Source organism: Nansenia antarctica, assembly GCF_963989245.1.
Source record: "Nansenia antarctica genome assembly, chromosome: 1".
Classification (NCBI taxonomy): domain Eukaryota; kingdom Metazoa; phylum Chordata; class Actinopteri; order Argentiniformes; family Microstomatidae; genus Nansenia; species Nansenia antarctica.
Window position 1 is genome coordinate 102,144,562 of NC_137674.1, and position 15,829 is coordinate 102,160,390.

The 15,829-nt window shown below is 43.5% G+C and overlaps 1 protein-coding gene across 1 annotated transcript in view; it reads left to right on the plus strand.

The window, feature by feature from the left end:
* Positions 1 to 15,829, plus strand: part of bicc1a (BicC family RNA binding protein 1a) — a gene marked incomplete at both ends in the record, with an annotated part of 56,908 nt that overhangs the window by 11,854 nt on the left and 29,225 nt on the right. The window contains one exon of the mRNA XM_080549297.1: positions 6,135 to 6,181. Within this exon, the coding sequence (XP_080405423.1) occupies positions 6,135 to 6,181 (47 nt within the window). The remainder of the gene's footprint in view (positions 1 to 6,134; positions 6,182 to 15,829) is intronic.

The following is a 15,829-nucleotide window of genomic DNA, read 5'->3' on the forward strand; positions in this document are numbered from 1 at the left end:
GAGTAGTCTGGCTCGCGTGCTTACTGGACCTACTGTTGTTATTTCTGAGCGTCTTCACAAAGGTCCTTTCCATCTCCTTCTTGCTCCACGTCTCTCTGCCTGCCAGCATCCACAGTTGATTGCAGCATAGTCTCTATGGCAGGTCTTGCATCATTTCATCCGCATGCCAAGAAATGCATTTATTTCTCCACTTGAGGAAATACTGTATTGTACAGTGTGTTGGATCCAAAGTTCCTCAGCTATTTGTAGTTTGTGGTGTTCTTGCGCTTTTGGCCCCAGCGGTTCTTCTCATGCAGTGAGAATGTTTGTCATTTCGAAGTTAAATCCCTCCTATCTTGTCTCCCGTTTGTATTCCCTCTATGACTGTTTTTAATTTGGGATTGGCGGAGGGCGATGCATTCTTAAGATGGATGTTCTTTTGTTGAGATGATGTAGAGCCCAGAGACAGAGCTCTGAGAACGAGCACGCATCACTCTGGAAGCCTGGGGGGATGTGACCTCTGTTGTAAATTCTCATTTTTACCACTTGAATGAAAACAGAATGTTAAGGATATAAAGATGTTATTAAGCAAATTGCCTCTCTCTTTGTGATGTGATCAGAGAGAGTTTTGTTTAGTTAAATGGAACAGAGAGTGTTCTGTGGGGTCTTTAAGCGATATCAATCTGGTAAGCTAGACTGCTTACACCTGTTGCGTGTTCCCATTCCAGCCCTCAGGACAGGGACGTGATGTTTGTCAGCGGGTGAAGCAGAGTGGGTGTTGTGTTACAGTATTACCTTCATTTATGGTTGTTGTTTTTTTCTCTCAGGAAAAGTCATTAGACATATGTTTCCTGTAACAGGGGCTTTTATGATCTTTCATAATACTTGCCCACCCAGCTAGCAGTGGAGGTAGACATCGTAGGACTCATTGTGATTTGATACACGTGTGTTTGATACCATTCTTAATTCCATTCCATGCATTATGCATTTGAGCTACCTCCACCAGCCTCCACTGCTACCCAATAGCCACTATCTGGACCTCAGACCATGCTCACACAGTTTTTTCGCACCTCTATGGTCTTGATAGACAACAGCATCATCCACACAGTCCTCTCATCCACAGTCCTCTCATCCACAGTCCTCTCATCCACAGTCCTCTCATCCACAGTCCTCTCACAGTGGTGCAAACTTGTCACCTTTCGGCGAAATTCGCAGTTTTTACCTCAAAATATGTGACCTACGCGAATCATGTAGATCTGCAAAAAAAACTATTTGGGGGGGGGTCATCCAAGTTACATGATGCCCAAGCTAACATCTTCCTGTCTGCTAAACTCTGCTGCAGTTGAAATAAAAAGATCTTAAGATGGAAGTAGAAACATAAGAAGTGTGTGTGTGGCCCTCCTGTGAGAGGTGTGTGTGGCCCTCCTGTGAGAGGTGTGTGTGTGCCATATTTCAGTATGTAGGCTATGCAGTGTAAGTGAGTGTAAGTAAGTGTGTGAGTTTATTCTGTTATTTATGCTATTATATCTAGTAATGTGTTGAGAAGCAATGGAAATGAATCAAGAAATTGATACAGTAGGCTAACTTACATTATTAACTTATTAACTTATATTATCATGCAACAGAACAGATCACCCAGCATTGCTAATGAAAAGAATCAACCAATGTGAGTCTAATACCAATACTTGCTCAATAGGTCTTAAAATCTATTAAAAGTGGTCTTATAAAGGTCTTAAATGTAACTTGTTGAAACCTGCAGGAACCCGCATAATTATTTTGAGAACAGGTTGCTTACATTAATTATGAGGGTGTTAAGGTCAGGGCCATCGCTACTTACACATGCATCATTGTTAGACCACTGTTAATGCTAGAGCTAACCATCTACGGGCAAAAAAAAAAGTGTCACCTTTTTGGACCATCGCCAGTTTGCACCCCTGTCTCATCCACAGTCCTCTCATCCACACAGTCCTCTCATCCACAGTCCTCTCATCCACAGTCCTCTCATCCACAGTCCTCTCATCCACAGTCCTTTCATCCACAGTCCTCTCATCCACACAGTCCTCTCATCCACAGTCCTCTCATCCACACAGTCCTCTCATCCACAGTCCTCTCATCCACAGTCCTCTCATCCACAGTCCTCTCATCCACAGTCCTCTCATCCACAGTCCTCTCATCCACCCAATCCTCTCATCCACAGTCCTCTCATCCACAGTCCTCTCATCCACAGTCCTCTCATCCACAGTCCTCTCATCCACAGTCCTCTCATCCACAGTCCTCTCATCCACAGTCCTCTCATCCACACAGTCCCCTCATACATACGGTCCTCTCATCCACATATTCCACACATCCACATAGTTCCCTCTAATATCCAAATTCCCATACTTTCCTTTGTCAGAAAAGTTAGTTTTTATATTGCATCATGTCATTCATGTACTCTGACAAATGTTTTCAATGACTTTAATGTAAAGGTATAAACAGACGTATAAAAGACAGAAACATGTACAATAGTGACGAGACAGGACAACCGGGGCGGCTGTGGCGCAGGAGGTAGAGCTGCCATCTAATGATCGCAAGGTTGGCAGATTGGCGGTTCAAGCCCCGGCTGGCCACATGTCGAAGTGTCCTTGGTAGGGCTGGGACGACGCGTCGACGTAGTCGACTACGTCAATACGCCGACTTGCGTAATGTGCGTCGGTGCGTCGCAAATAAACAACATGGCTGCGACCAGTGGAAACATGGAGGAGGCTACTAGCTAATGTTACACAAGCAATGTAGCTCACCACAGTTTGTATGTCTTGTCTTCTGGTTTTTCCTGCATAGAGAATTATGAGGCGGCCGCCTCCGTCATATTTCTAGTCGCCTCCAGCTCTCGACAAAACTCTGACGGTCGTATTTTCTATAAGCGCTGCACTCGGTGGATTTCTGTAATTGCAATTGCGGCACTGCGCCGACGTGGTGGCGGGGGCGCTGTTTCGCAAATAAGTTAGCTTTCGTTTTTACTAGCAAAATAGCTGATAGTTGATGTTGACTGCTCAAGGAGAATACATATTTGAAAGTACAGAATGCCCGAGAGCCTTATATTGCATTATATTACATTATATTTTGAATGGTCATCTGGTGCCTGAATATTGTGTTTTCCTTTACATAAATAATTACATTTCCACCATAAATTGATGCAGAAAGGGCACAAATTGGTGCATATCAATTCACCAGAATGCAAGAAATTAAGTGTTTGATGTTTAAGGACCCCCAGACAGCCCCGCTTCATGGGTCCCCCCGATGTCAAACACCACTGGTACCACCTCCGCCTCATTTTGAGCCAGGAAAAACCCTGATGGCCAGCTATTACCCAGAGTGCTTTACAAAGACACTGTTAAACAGAGAGACAATACAGCCATTATTTTGAGGAAAATTAAGTGATACATTAATCGAACAGTAAAAAAAAAAAAAATCGTTAGACTAATCTTTAAATTAGTCGTTAGAGTAATCGACTAACCGGAAAAATAATCGCTAGATTAATCGTTAGAAAAATAGTCGTTTGGGACAGCCCTGGTCCTTGGGCAAGACACTGAACCCCAAATTGCTCCCAGTGAGCGGGCCTGGGCCTTGCATGGTAGCTTGCCGCCATTGGTGTGTGAATGGGTGAATGAGAGGCCGTTGTAAAGCGCTTTGGATAAAGGCGCTATATAAGTGCTGTGCATTTGCAACCATGCTTGTGGCAAGCAGCAATACAAAACCGCAGCAAAAAACAAACAAGCCAAATGACCTGACGACACATCCAGAAAAAAGAAAATAAATTAAAACCCCTCCTTTCTCACCCGACGACCATCACATCATTTACAGCCTATACCTCATCCAGTTACTCATATACAACCTGTTGGTGAGAGCACACCGACAGATCCCAAAATATTATTAAAATATTAATTAAAATGATTAAAATATTACATATATATTTAGTTATTTCGATTATTTCCCTGACTGAAGTTGTGATGCTTCCTACAGCGACAGACACTTTTTTCTGATGCATGACAGCGTTTGTCTTCCCTCCTGTTGAAAAACATCAAACCTCATCAACATTTAGTATTCTCTTTTTAAATCATGTTCCCTAGTTTGAAAGGGGTAATTTGTTTCTTCATTTAAGAAACAGCGGGGGGACCGTGAGTGTAGACATAGTATTTCATGTGATATTTATGGGCCACATTCCAAGCAGGGAAGCAAGCCCTCATGCGAAACATCTGCGAACAGGGGAGTTTTCGGGGGAGTAAAGTACAAGCATGTGTGAAACATACTCTATCTAGGTATTTACTACTGTTACATCGCTAAAGGGCAGTTTGTCTGGACACCCCAAAAATATTCCAAAAATAAACTGACTGATGGGGGGTCATTTGTTTGCCTATCTCTCTTTAAGCATGACACAAGAAAAGATGGGGCAAAGAAGGGAGATGGGAACCTTTTTCAAAACATACACAGTCTCTTGTGTTGTAATTCACACCTATTCATCACATCGTCACATGATGGTTACTGCAGTGAATATGACAGAAAAGGTCTAGCCTAAACCTGTTTATGAAACTCTGGCCAGATGGCAATGTGGGAGATTGGCTAGGTCTGTGATTGGTTTAGTTTATGATACCTGTACAGTGTCCACTCCCCCCACACAATTCTCTTCTAGTTCTGTGATGATATCAGGAGTGCAAAACACTCAGGCCATTGTCCTGTGATGCGTTTCCAAAGTACATACTACATGTTTCCATGGAGCAGTTACAGCTGGTAAACCACTCAGAATGTTGTCATTCTCGGTCATTTTCTTTCTTCAGCAGATTCATGGCCCTCTAGAGGTGATGCGAAACAGAAATTGGATGAAGTTAAATCATCACGTCATTCTTTGTTGTTGTTGTTGTTGTTGTTGTTGTTGTTGTTGTTGTTGTTGTTGTTGTTGTTGTTACAATAGGTCTATGTATCACTCTACACCCCTGCAGTGATGGTTCCCTTGACTGAGTTTTAGTGAAGCCATGTCAGAAATACCTCATACCATAACTAGCTTCGCCTGAACGCTCTCTGGAGAGCAAATATCAGACATCAACAGAGCAGCCACAGTCTAAAGGACTTACAGATGTGTTAGGCATCTTGCCTTGTGGTGGTTGGACAGCTGTCCCTAGCCTTATAAGACCTGTTGATTGGTGTTTACCTCTTCATCCCAAGCATCCTCTATCCCCTACGGGTTAGTGGATAGTGAGTTGGACTAGAGATCAGAAGGTCATGAGTTCAAATCCCACCTGGGAACACCACCACTAGTGTGCCCTTGAGTAAGGCACTTAGCCCTAAGTTTCTCTTAACCCTAACTCCAGGGAGACTGTCCCTGCAATCTCTAATTGTAAGTCGCTTTGGATAAAACCATCTGCTAAAAATGTAAATGTTACTCCTGCGCCCCCCTGTGTGTCAGGTACCTATGACAGTGATTTCGCTCACAGCTAGGGTTCTGTATGCCTCTCGGTAGATGGCACAGGGGAAGGCTGGTGGAGGTAGAAATCGGAGGACAGGTCATCCACGTGATGCATGGACTGGAATGATGAATGGTATCTAACACACGTGTGTGATGCTTTTCCTCATCCCATTGCATTAAAATTAGCCTGTCTTCTGTCTTCTGATTTTATCCTCCGCCAACCTCCCCTGCTATGGCTCCATGCTGATACAAAATAAATAGTCTTTTAAAAGGGTGAACATGCCTAAAACAGATAGATAGACTGTATGAACAGGCGCAGTATAACACATGTGGAATGGAATATGGAACGGTATCAAACACGTCCTCCGATTTCTACCTCTACCAGCCTCCCCCACTAGGCATTTCTACTGAGCCCCGACCACTGTTTTAGGAAGAACATAAGCCGTATCTCAATGTAAGGATTATCACAAATGAGTTTGAACGTTTCATTAAAAAAATCGGGAGAATTAGATATCGGTAGGTGTATACGCCAAGCAAAATACCCTAAAGAATGGAGAACGAACTTTGCGTTTACTGGATTGCTGCAACCCTCACATTTCCAGGACATTGGATAACCCTGGCATGATTTGGCTCACTGAATGTAATACTGTGTATTTAACATTGAGTGCTTCCATGTGGTTTTTATGAATTGTTTTCTCTTCTCTCTCCTCCACAGCGGCCACTGAAGGAAGAGTCAATGGCGGAGAGGATTTCTTTCAGAAGGTAAAATCTCAGTCCACTTTTGGATTATGGTTGGATTAGGTTCAAGTCCTGAAGAGAGCACTTGTCTTCCAAGTAATGGAAGACAAGCAGGTGTCAGCCAGGTGTTTGATTGCAGAAGTCAAACGTTCAGTCCGGTCGGTATGGTTTTAGACTGTACTTACTGTATCGTAGAGCTAGCACCACTGACACGTTTGTGCTTCAGGCTGTCACTTCTGTGAAGGGCTTCTGTGGCTGATTATTTGATGTTTATTTCATCGGATGTGTCTTATCAGGGCCATGTTTTGCCTCAATGTTTCGGTAAAAGGTTGCTGAAATGATTTAGTTCTTTTATTTAAAAAATGTTTTTGCTCAAAGTCACAGCAGTTCTTGTTACTTACATTACTGCAGGACATCACAAGATGTGGTCTATGCATTTTTTTTTTTTAAGAATTGTGTAGGTCAAGTAATTACCTGAAAGAACATTCTACGGTGTTTGAGTCCAGTTGAAAGTTGAGTTTCCTGAGGCCTTTGAACTACCTCCACAGTGTTGCTTATGGGGCCTTAATTAACTAAATGATGATCAGTGGTTTATTTGAGCATTCTTCTTTGTCTATTTTCCATCTCTGGTTTGGAGGGAAGTCGAGTTAAATGTCAGAGTAAGGCAATTTAACTGTCCCTAAAGCCACTTTGAAACCAAGAAATGCAAACCAGGCGCCATCAGATTATCCTCTGGGATTTTAACATGAATCCTAGACATGTTTTGTCTCCGCCTTTCACTTTGGTTTAGGAAAAACGGAGGAATTGAACGTTCATGATTTCAATCTATCAAGCTCACTCAAATAAACTCATATGACATACATGTAGGTGGAGCCTATGCTTGCCAAGCCACAGCTTTGTGTTTTCTATGCACAGTGCTTGTTGTGTCAGTATTGTACAAAATGGCCACACATATTTTGAAAAATGTTGCTTTTTTCTATGCATTTTTGGCCTTTCGTCCACATGCAAACTGTGCTTTAGGTCACTGAAAACTGACCTTTTGGAAAACTCCTTCCAGGGTGAAGATATTCAGAAACTCAGTTTTCAGTGTTGACGTGTTGACAGGTAAAACAGAGTTTCTGCTTTGGGACGTCAGAGTGTGCGCTGTTATCTCCTTTATCGTCCAGAGGTGACATTTCGTGCGATGGTGGACTTCGCTCAAAAATAATTCCATCATGCGCATGCTCCTGATGTTCTTCTGTGGTGTTAGACGTAACATTACTACTGACATGGCATGGTTATGTGAGCGTTTTAAATCATTTTTGCGTTCTCTTGTGGACGGTGATATTTTCTATAACAGTGCAAATGAAGGAGGAAAAACCCTGTAAAAAAAATAAATAAAAATACCCGGATAGTTGTGGACTAGGCATAAGTGTAGAAGTTATGTTTGGTGTGATCGAGTATGGTGGGATCGCTAGTAAAACAGGCACTTTATTGTCGATTTTTTGTTGAATTAGGTCTGTATAATTTCCCTCAGATAGCCTTACCGTCATGGAGACACAATTATTGTCAAGAAAGTAAACGTTGAAGAGTGATCTGAAAGGTGTTGTTCAATGGAAAACTAGATTTGAGGTGTGAGGACGACCTTGAAGTTGATCTAAATGGAAACTGTTATTCACACTTACACACACACACACACACGTTTTGATTTGAGAGTTGAATTCCAACAGAGCTGCATATGTTTTGAGTTCAGTAGTTCATGAAGAGAAAAACAAAGCAGTCCACACTCACAGGCATGCACTGTCTGTTTGTCTTCCGCTCCCCCCCCCCCCTCTCTCTTTCCCACTTTCTGCCTTTCTTTTCCCCCTCTGTCTATCATGATATTAACCGTTACAATCTTCATGTGCAGGCCCTAACATTTGACAGTTTAACTGAGACCATTGCCTGTTGAACAGTTCAACATGCGTGTGCTGTACGTGTACTATTGGACCATTGGATCTTTTGGAGGGAGAACAGTTGGACTTGTAGATCATTTTGTGGACATGGACCGTAAAAAATGTGTTGGGCTGTAGGACCGTTGCACCGATGGACTGTGAAGAGTTGGACTGGTAGACTGTGGACCAGAGCTTTAGAGGAAGCTTAAGTTAAATGCGTTTGAGGCCAGAGCCAGTCTCCCTGCCTCCCCCCCCCCCTCGGCTGTGGTTCTGTAAACATCAGCAGGGTGATATACGAGCACTGATGCACTCTGATCTGAAGCCAGGAGGATCCTACTTCATTAGTCTAGGAGCACACAACCGCCTTGTAGTTTTGTTTTGGGCAAGGGTGAAAGGAAAATCTTAAGATTATGTTTTTGGAGAGGGAGGGAGGGAGAGAGTGGAGGCAGGGAGAGGGAGGGATGGAGAGAGTGGAGGGAGGGAGAGGGAGGGATGGAGAGAGGTAGAGGGAGGGAGAGGGAGGGATGGAGAGAGGTAGAGGGGGAGAGAGAGAGAGAGAGAGAGAGAGAGAGAGAGAGAGGGGGAGGGAGAGAGAGAGAGAACTATAGAAGCAGAGAGAACTAGAGAAAGAGGAAGAGTGTGTCATCTCATCACAGTGGAGTAATGTATTAAACGGTTGTTTTATGTCTGGTTGGTCGGTGTACATTACAACTCTCTAATAGCTCTCTGTTATGGTTGCTCGTCTAGGTTGATTTTTGCCCCCTCTTTTAATTCTTAACAGTAGCCTTTTTTTTTTTTGGGAAGCTAAGTTTATGGGGCTTCTATTAAGCGTTACTCTTGACCATTGTACATGACCATTAGCTCAACCCCCAGGCCTAGGCCAAATCCTCATGTAATGGAGCTTTGGAATGTTAGCACTTGGGTTGTTCATTCATTCAGTTGAGGAGATCGGTCTCAGGAGGGCGGACCTAGGCTCTGGGCTCTCCTGTTTCTTCACACACCATCTCTCATTCTCACTCCCCAAAACCCTTTCTGTCTCATACACACACGCGTGCACACACACACACACACACACACACACACACACACGTGTACTCACACAGGCGAGCGTGTACGCGCACACGCGTGCACTCATGCAGGCGCGCACACACACACACACACACACACACACACACACACACACACATATACACACACACACACACACACACACACACACACACACACGCACATACACGAACACCCTTTCCAGCTGAATCCACAGCTGCACTCGTGCAGGACAGGAAGTAGGTCCTGGTCCTTCCATGTTGATAGCAGTGGTGCCACACACACACACACACACATATACACACTCACGTGCACCAAGCACATGTGGCGCTTTTCATGACATTTCCTTAATGACATCCTGTACTGCACTGTGTATGTTACTGCACCTCCTGCTACAGCCCATCATCATGGTTCACTTCTGAAACTCATCACAACCATAAATGTATGGATTCTTCAGAAGAGGGCGCGGCGGCAGTTAGAATGAAGAGTGGAACATTAAATGTATAGTTAACCTAATTTGTGCAAATATCTGACCCATTTGGGAGGTATTTTTCTGGCCCCCATCATAAAAATAAACGCCATCCACCCTTTAAATGGTGTGTGGTCTGTCAGAAATCACTCCCATGTGTCTGGCCTGGCCAAGAACAGCAACTAGAGAGAGGAAGCGAATCCTAGAACAAAAACCTATAGAGAGAAAATAAGAGGGCAGCAAAAAAAAATTTGAACGGGCCATAAAGTTAGCATTTTGGAAACTATAATTGCGTTTACCTATATAAACATACTGTACGGTTGTCGTTTTCATCACAAGCTCAGTCCGTTGACATTCCTATAACAAGAGTTTGCTCTGCTTTATGTTAATGTTATTTCCAAACCTGCCAGGCCATTATTGAGGAAGACATTTCCTGATCCAACAACTAACCCCGGGTTCCTCCCATTACCATTGTGTGGCCTTGTTAATTCTATTCCATCCCTGAAGTAAGTTTAAAGTTCAAAACCACTCGTCTGACAGCCAGTCGTGTGTTGCAGGGTAGATTTTAAAAGCACCATAGAGAGTTGGAGGTAGTCGAGTTTCTTCACCTGGACCAAATCATTTTGTGGAATTAAGGTGAACGCCTTGGTGACAAAAAGCAGAAACACCATGATCGGCCCAAGAGACAGATAAAATTGGGGAGGTGAAGGGGGGGACGGGGGAGGGGTGTGGGCCAGGGCAGAAATTCCTGAATGACATGAAGAACAAAATGTTCCAGAGATGTTTTTTGGAATATGTTGGAGACGACTTGACTTTTTAAATAGAGAAATAATAATGTATCTCTCCATGGGGGATTCATAAATGGTATATCATATGATCCTCATACTGTATATTGTATCATGTATCATGATTGAGTTAATGTGTTAGCAACACAGTGGGAGAGGAACCGATTAAAATCTCTATAATGTCGTGCTGGTGGGAAACTTTGGGAAGCTTTAATATAGAGCTTCGATAGCCCAGGGCATGTACAGTACACTGCGTGAAAAGCAATACAGAGGATGGGGCAGAGCTTAATACAGCCAGCATGGTAACATGGATGCTACTAGGGAGGCTGGTGGAGGTAGGAATGGTAGAGGCAGCAGTGTTTCCTCCAGGAATTTTTACATTAGTGGCGCCTAGCCCTGTGCACGCGCATGAAACGCGCACACGCGCTCAAAACAACGACCTAATTTCAACCAAAACTAGAGGGAGGATGGCAAAAAAATAAAAAATATATACAGAATAAAAACTTGTGATACCGGTTTCCATCCATCAGCTCTGAAGGTTTACGTTACTCACGGATCCAATGTCCTTCCAAACGAGCAGTCTTGGCTCCGTCTCAAACACAACAGGAAACCAACATGTCCAACTTGCGCGAGTTCTTCAACTTGCGACAGTTTTTCAACTAGATGTGATGGCTATCATGTCTATCAAAATTATCAAATTAGCCATCGTCCTGGCATGATTGGGTGTTGGTTTCAACGCACCTGTTGTTTGTCCTTCCTCCGTTTGCAACAAGAAACTCTGGACCTTTTCATGAATTAAAGTGGTCTTAAAATCCAAAGTCCAAATAAAAGTAACAAACGAAAGTAATATATGTTGGTGTACATACCACAGCGCACAGTAGCTGCTGCTTGTTCTCCCGCTGTAGTTGTAGCTGGTGGTGGTGGTACCATACCTGTCAACCCTCCCGTTTTTCCGGGGATTCTCCCGTATTTTACCTTTCTTTCCCGCTGTGTTCCCGTTTAAATATTTTCCCGTAAATCTCCCGTATTTTTAACCTATAATATATAATATAATTTAACACTTAATTGTTAGCATGCGCACAATCGTTATATCCATGTCGGAGTTGACTTGTTTCCTCTCGTTTCTTGGGCTGCGTTCGTAATTTTGCTCGGAGAGCGCCGGAACGCACACTAGGTGCAAGGGACCAAGTAATTTGATTGGACAAGAGGCATTCCATGAGTGGTGATCAGATTTTCAGAGCGTATTTACGAACAGCCTCGGTTATCTCCGTTTTGAAATGATCGCTGGTAGCATTGCGCCGCTCTTTTCCCATTGACATCATGGTGTCAAGTCATGTATAAATAAATGTGCTGAATTGATATGCCCTTTTGTGTTTTCATGTATATACCGGTATATGCAGGGATGTTCAAAGTATTTTACTTTCAACCAGGTATCTGATTCTGATCACCTGTAGTCACTTACTTAATCATAGGAACTAGTTAACCCAATTCTTGTTGCACTGAAGCAGGTGGTTGATTGACTGTGTCCCCTTGTCTAAATGTAAGAGGTATCCTATGGTTGTCTATTGGTGATGTTAGGACTGACTGTGTGTACCCTTGTCTAAATGTAAGGGGTCTCCTATGGTTGTCTAGTGGTGATGTTAGGACTGACTGTGTGTACCCTTGTCTAAATGTAAGGGGTCTCCTATGGTTGTCTAGTGGTGATGTTAGGACTGACTGTGTGTACCCTTGTCTAAATGTAAGGGGTCTCCTATGGTTGTCTAGTGGTGATGTTAGGACTGACTGTGTGTACCCTTGTCTAAATGTAAGGGGTCTCCTATGGTTGTCTAGTGGTGATGTTAGGACTGACTGTGTGTACCCTTGTCTAAATGTAAGGGGTCTCCTATGGTTGTCTAGTGGTGATGTTAGGACTGACTGTGTGTACCCTTGTCTAAATGTAAGGGGTCTCCTATGGTTGTCTAGTGGTGATGTTAGGATTGACTGTGTGTACCCTTGTCTAAATGTAAGTGGTCTCCTATGGTTGTCTAGTGGTGATTTTAGGATTGACTGTGTGTACCCTTGGGGGGGGGGGGGGCGGGGGCGTGCGGGGGATATCCCTTATTTTCGGGAAAATATCCCTTATTTTCAAATCCCAATGTTGACAGGTATGGGTGGTACCCCGCCATAAACGTTGTTAGCTGATCCACCAACTAGCTCCTTTGCTCCTGCCAGCCATGCCGTTTCGGATCGCTCATAGCCACTGCTAGCTTCAGCAATGTTTGAAGTGTCTGGGACATCTTTTTTCTTGAAAAATCCATCCATCTGTCGCTGTTTTCGTTATTTAACGTGATATCTTATTTGTGCACCTAGCTAGCTAGATCAGCTTTTTGTATCTTTTAGATGGTACTACCGGTGACTTTTAGCCCGTTATTCGCGAGGAGAAAACACAGGCGCCCGAGCATTTCGGCAGGTAAGACTGCTGAGCAGGGATGGTTGAGTCTGCACGGTTCTCATGCCGGTTCACATTTAGACCAATCAGGAGTAGCCCTTGTGTCACGTCGTCATTCAACTGAATGTTTAATGTCATTAATCTGATTTTGGATCAGCGGTTAGAGAGAGATGGGCGTGGATTTAGGTGCACTTTTAGTCAACATCCATTATAGCGCTGATCTAGGATCATATATATTTTAATCAGCTAAAATGTTCAGAGGTGGATTTTATTTATATATATGTATATATATTTATATATATTTTATTTATATATATATATATTTTAGTGGTCTGAATCAATTAGTGGCTGAGGAAATTCATTTGTGGCGCCCGCCACCAATAAATGCATATAGAGGAAACACTGGGCAGGAATGAGGAATGGTATCAAACTTGTAATGTATGGAATGGAAATGGATCCCATTCCTGATTCCAGTCCATGGATTACAATATGCCCATCCGCCCGTGATTTCTACCTCCGCCAGCCTCCCATGTAGCATAGATGTAGTGTAGTTCTATAATGGCAGAGAAGAGAGGGATGCAAGGTGAGGGGGAAGAGGGGAAAGTCCAAGATTAGTGAAGGGCGACGGTACAGTATGGCTCCGTCCTTAACTGAAATCATAGGTTCACATCATGTTTATGGAGATGTTATGATCTCTAAGTGAGTTAATCCGTGTCTGGCAGACACTATAGACCGACTGGGTTATTTTCTGAATGAAGTATGAAAGCTGGTGTGCAGAATAATGTTTATATTTGGCATGTTAGCTAAAAGACACCCTTCCAGGTTCTGTATTGTATTAGTATTAGCATGGGTACAGCCAAGTGAATCCATGAGAACTGCTACTTGGCAGGATATTTTCCTACCATTAGAAAGGAATAATGCTCAATAACAGTAACCAGGGCCAGGGCCTTTAGAGAAAGAAGGAGAAATGCGATTTAACGAGACACATTTGTTTCAGGGTCTTGTTTAGTGTGAAAATAATGTTTTTTGGCTGAGAATACTTGTGTTTGCTTTATTGGTTTCAATGAAGAATGTAGAGACATAATAATCATAATAATCTTTTACTTAAGATCTTTTTAAAAATCCCTTTGTTTTGTGCTGTGGGTATGCCTCACAATCAGTAAAAGGCTGAATTCAAACAGGTTTTTATGTCTGTATATTCAGATAACGTCTTTGATCTTTGATAACATCTCAGATAACACGTTTGTGACTGTTCACTCAAACATTAGCATTTCTTAATCTATCCCTTTAACATGGAGCCATGCATTAACTAGAATCAGTATTTGTATCAGGAGAGGCCGGTGAAGGTAGACATCAGAGGATGGAGTCATTGTAAGGAGGAACTCCTCATTCCATTCCATGCCATGCATTACAATGAGCCCTCCTCCCATTTCTATTTTCCACCAGCCTCTCCTGATTTGTATCTATTACTGTATAGTTGCCCTGAAGTATGGTTGTTAGGTGTGTGTGAAATTACCTCAATTATGATGCACACACTCTTATCATTATGTTCCACTTGGCTTTCCATATTTATGTGTGATTAACGAACGGGTATGTTAATGAGGCTTGAAGGGCCGTCCACTCAACCATCATGGTCTTTAAAAGCGTGTAACACCAGAGTGAGAGTGGACGTCTTTATTTACACTGGCCTCCAGGTGTTGGAGTCTGACGCTGGAAAATGTGTCACGGCCAGTTTGGAGGACGCCAAACAGGCAACTTTCCAAACGCATGGTGGAAATGATACATTTCCCTCGTAATTGATGCGCTGCATTAATAGAGGGTGCTTACTTGAACCTGTGTTGAAGTGGTTGTTCATGTTTTATGTTTTGTTTAATTCAAATACAATACGGCACAAAATGGTGTCTACTACTAATCTATCTACAGTATACATCCATCCATCTATCTATCTATCAGATTAATGCTGGACAGTGCTATCCTAATCATTGACACATACACAGGAAAAAGTCAGCCGCAGTATGCCGTCCCTCCCTACAGTACATGTGCACCAGGGGAGGCTGGTGGAGGTAGAAATCGGAGGACGGGCTCATTGTAATGCACGGCATGGAATTCCTCATTCCTCGTTCCCTGCATGACAACAAGCCCGTCCTCTGATTTTCCACGTCCACCTGCCGCCTCCCCTGGTCTGCTCCCATGGTTGTGTGTATCGGGGCTCCTTGCGTAACGGCTGGACCCCCAACCTGTGTGAGACAGCTACAGACAGACACATACTGTATGAGGGAACAGTGAACAGGGTGCCGCTCACGTGTTCAAGACGGCCTGATATGCATTTTTTTCCCACCCCGAAAAAACACGAGCCCCTGGAAGGCACTAAAACAAACAGGCACGACAGGACCTTTATGAAAACAAGGAAACCCAAAGGACAAGGACAGATCTCCTCTGTTTCTCCAGAGAGATTGAATGGATGCTTTCTGGGATCTTTTTATTTTTTATTGTTGTTCTAATGTGGAACACCAGTCAGCAGGTCTGAGGAGAACAGATGGCTCATGTTTCTCAGGGCTGAACTGTTTGATCCCTTAGTTGATGTTCAGGAAGTTGGGGGCGGAGGTGAGCCGCCTCGTGATATACTGTGGAAGAGGCGTGTACTGTAGTACAGGGGGAGGCTGGTGGAGGTAGAAATCGGAGGACAGGCTCATTGTAATTCATGGAATGGTACGAAACACATGCATTACAATGATCTCGTCCTCCGATTTTCTACCTCCCAACAGCCTCCGCCGACTCTAGTACCTCAGAATAATACGCTCTGCATCTTGGGCCAGTGCTTGGCTCTCCCTCCTCTCCTCTTTCACGTTTTGTGCATATGCTCCTGGTTACAATGCTGGGTAGGCTTGTCAAAAGGGTCTCTCGTAGATTGCAGCTGACACTTTTCACGTGTTCTGAAGCCAACAACACCATGCCCATATTTCAGGCATTTTGGAGTTGTCTGCTGTCTTGATCTCTCTGAGGACCGCCTGGAAACGCTTAGTTTCAGTA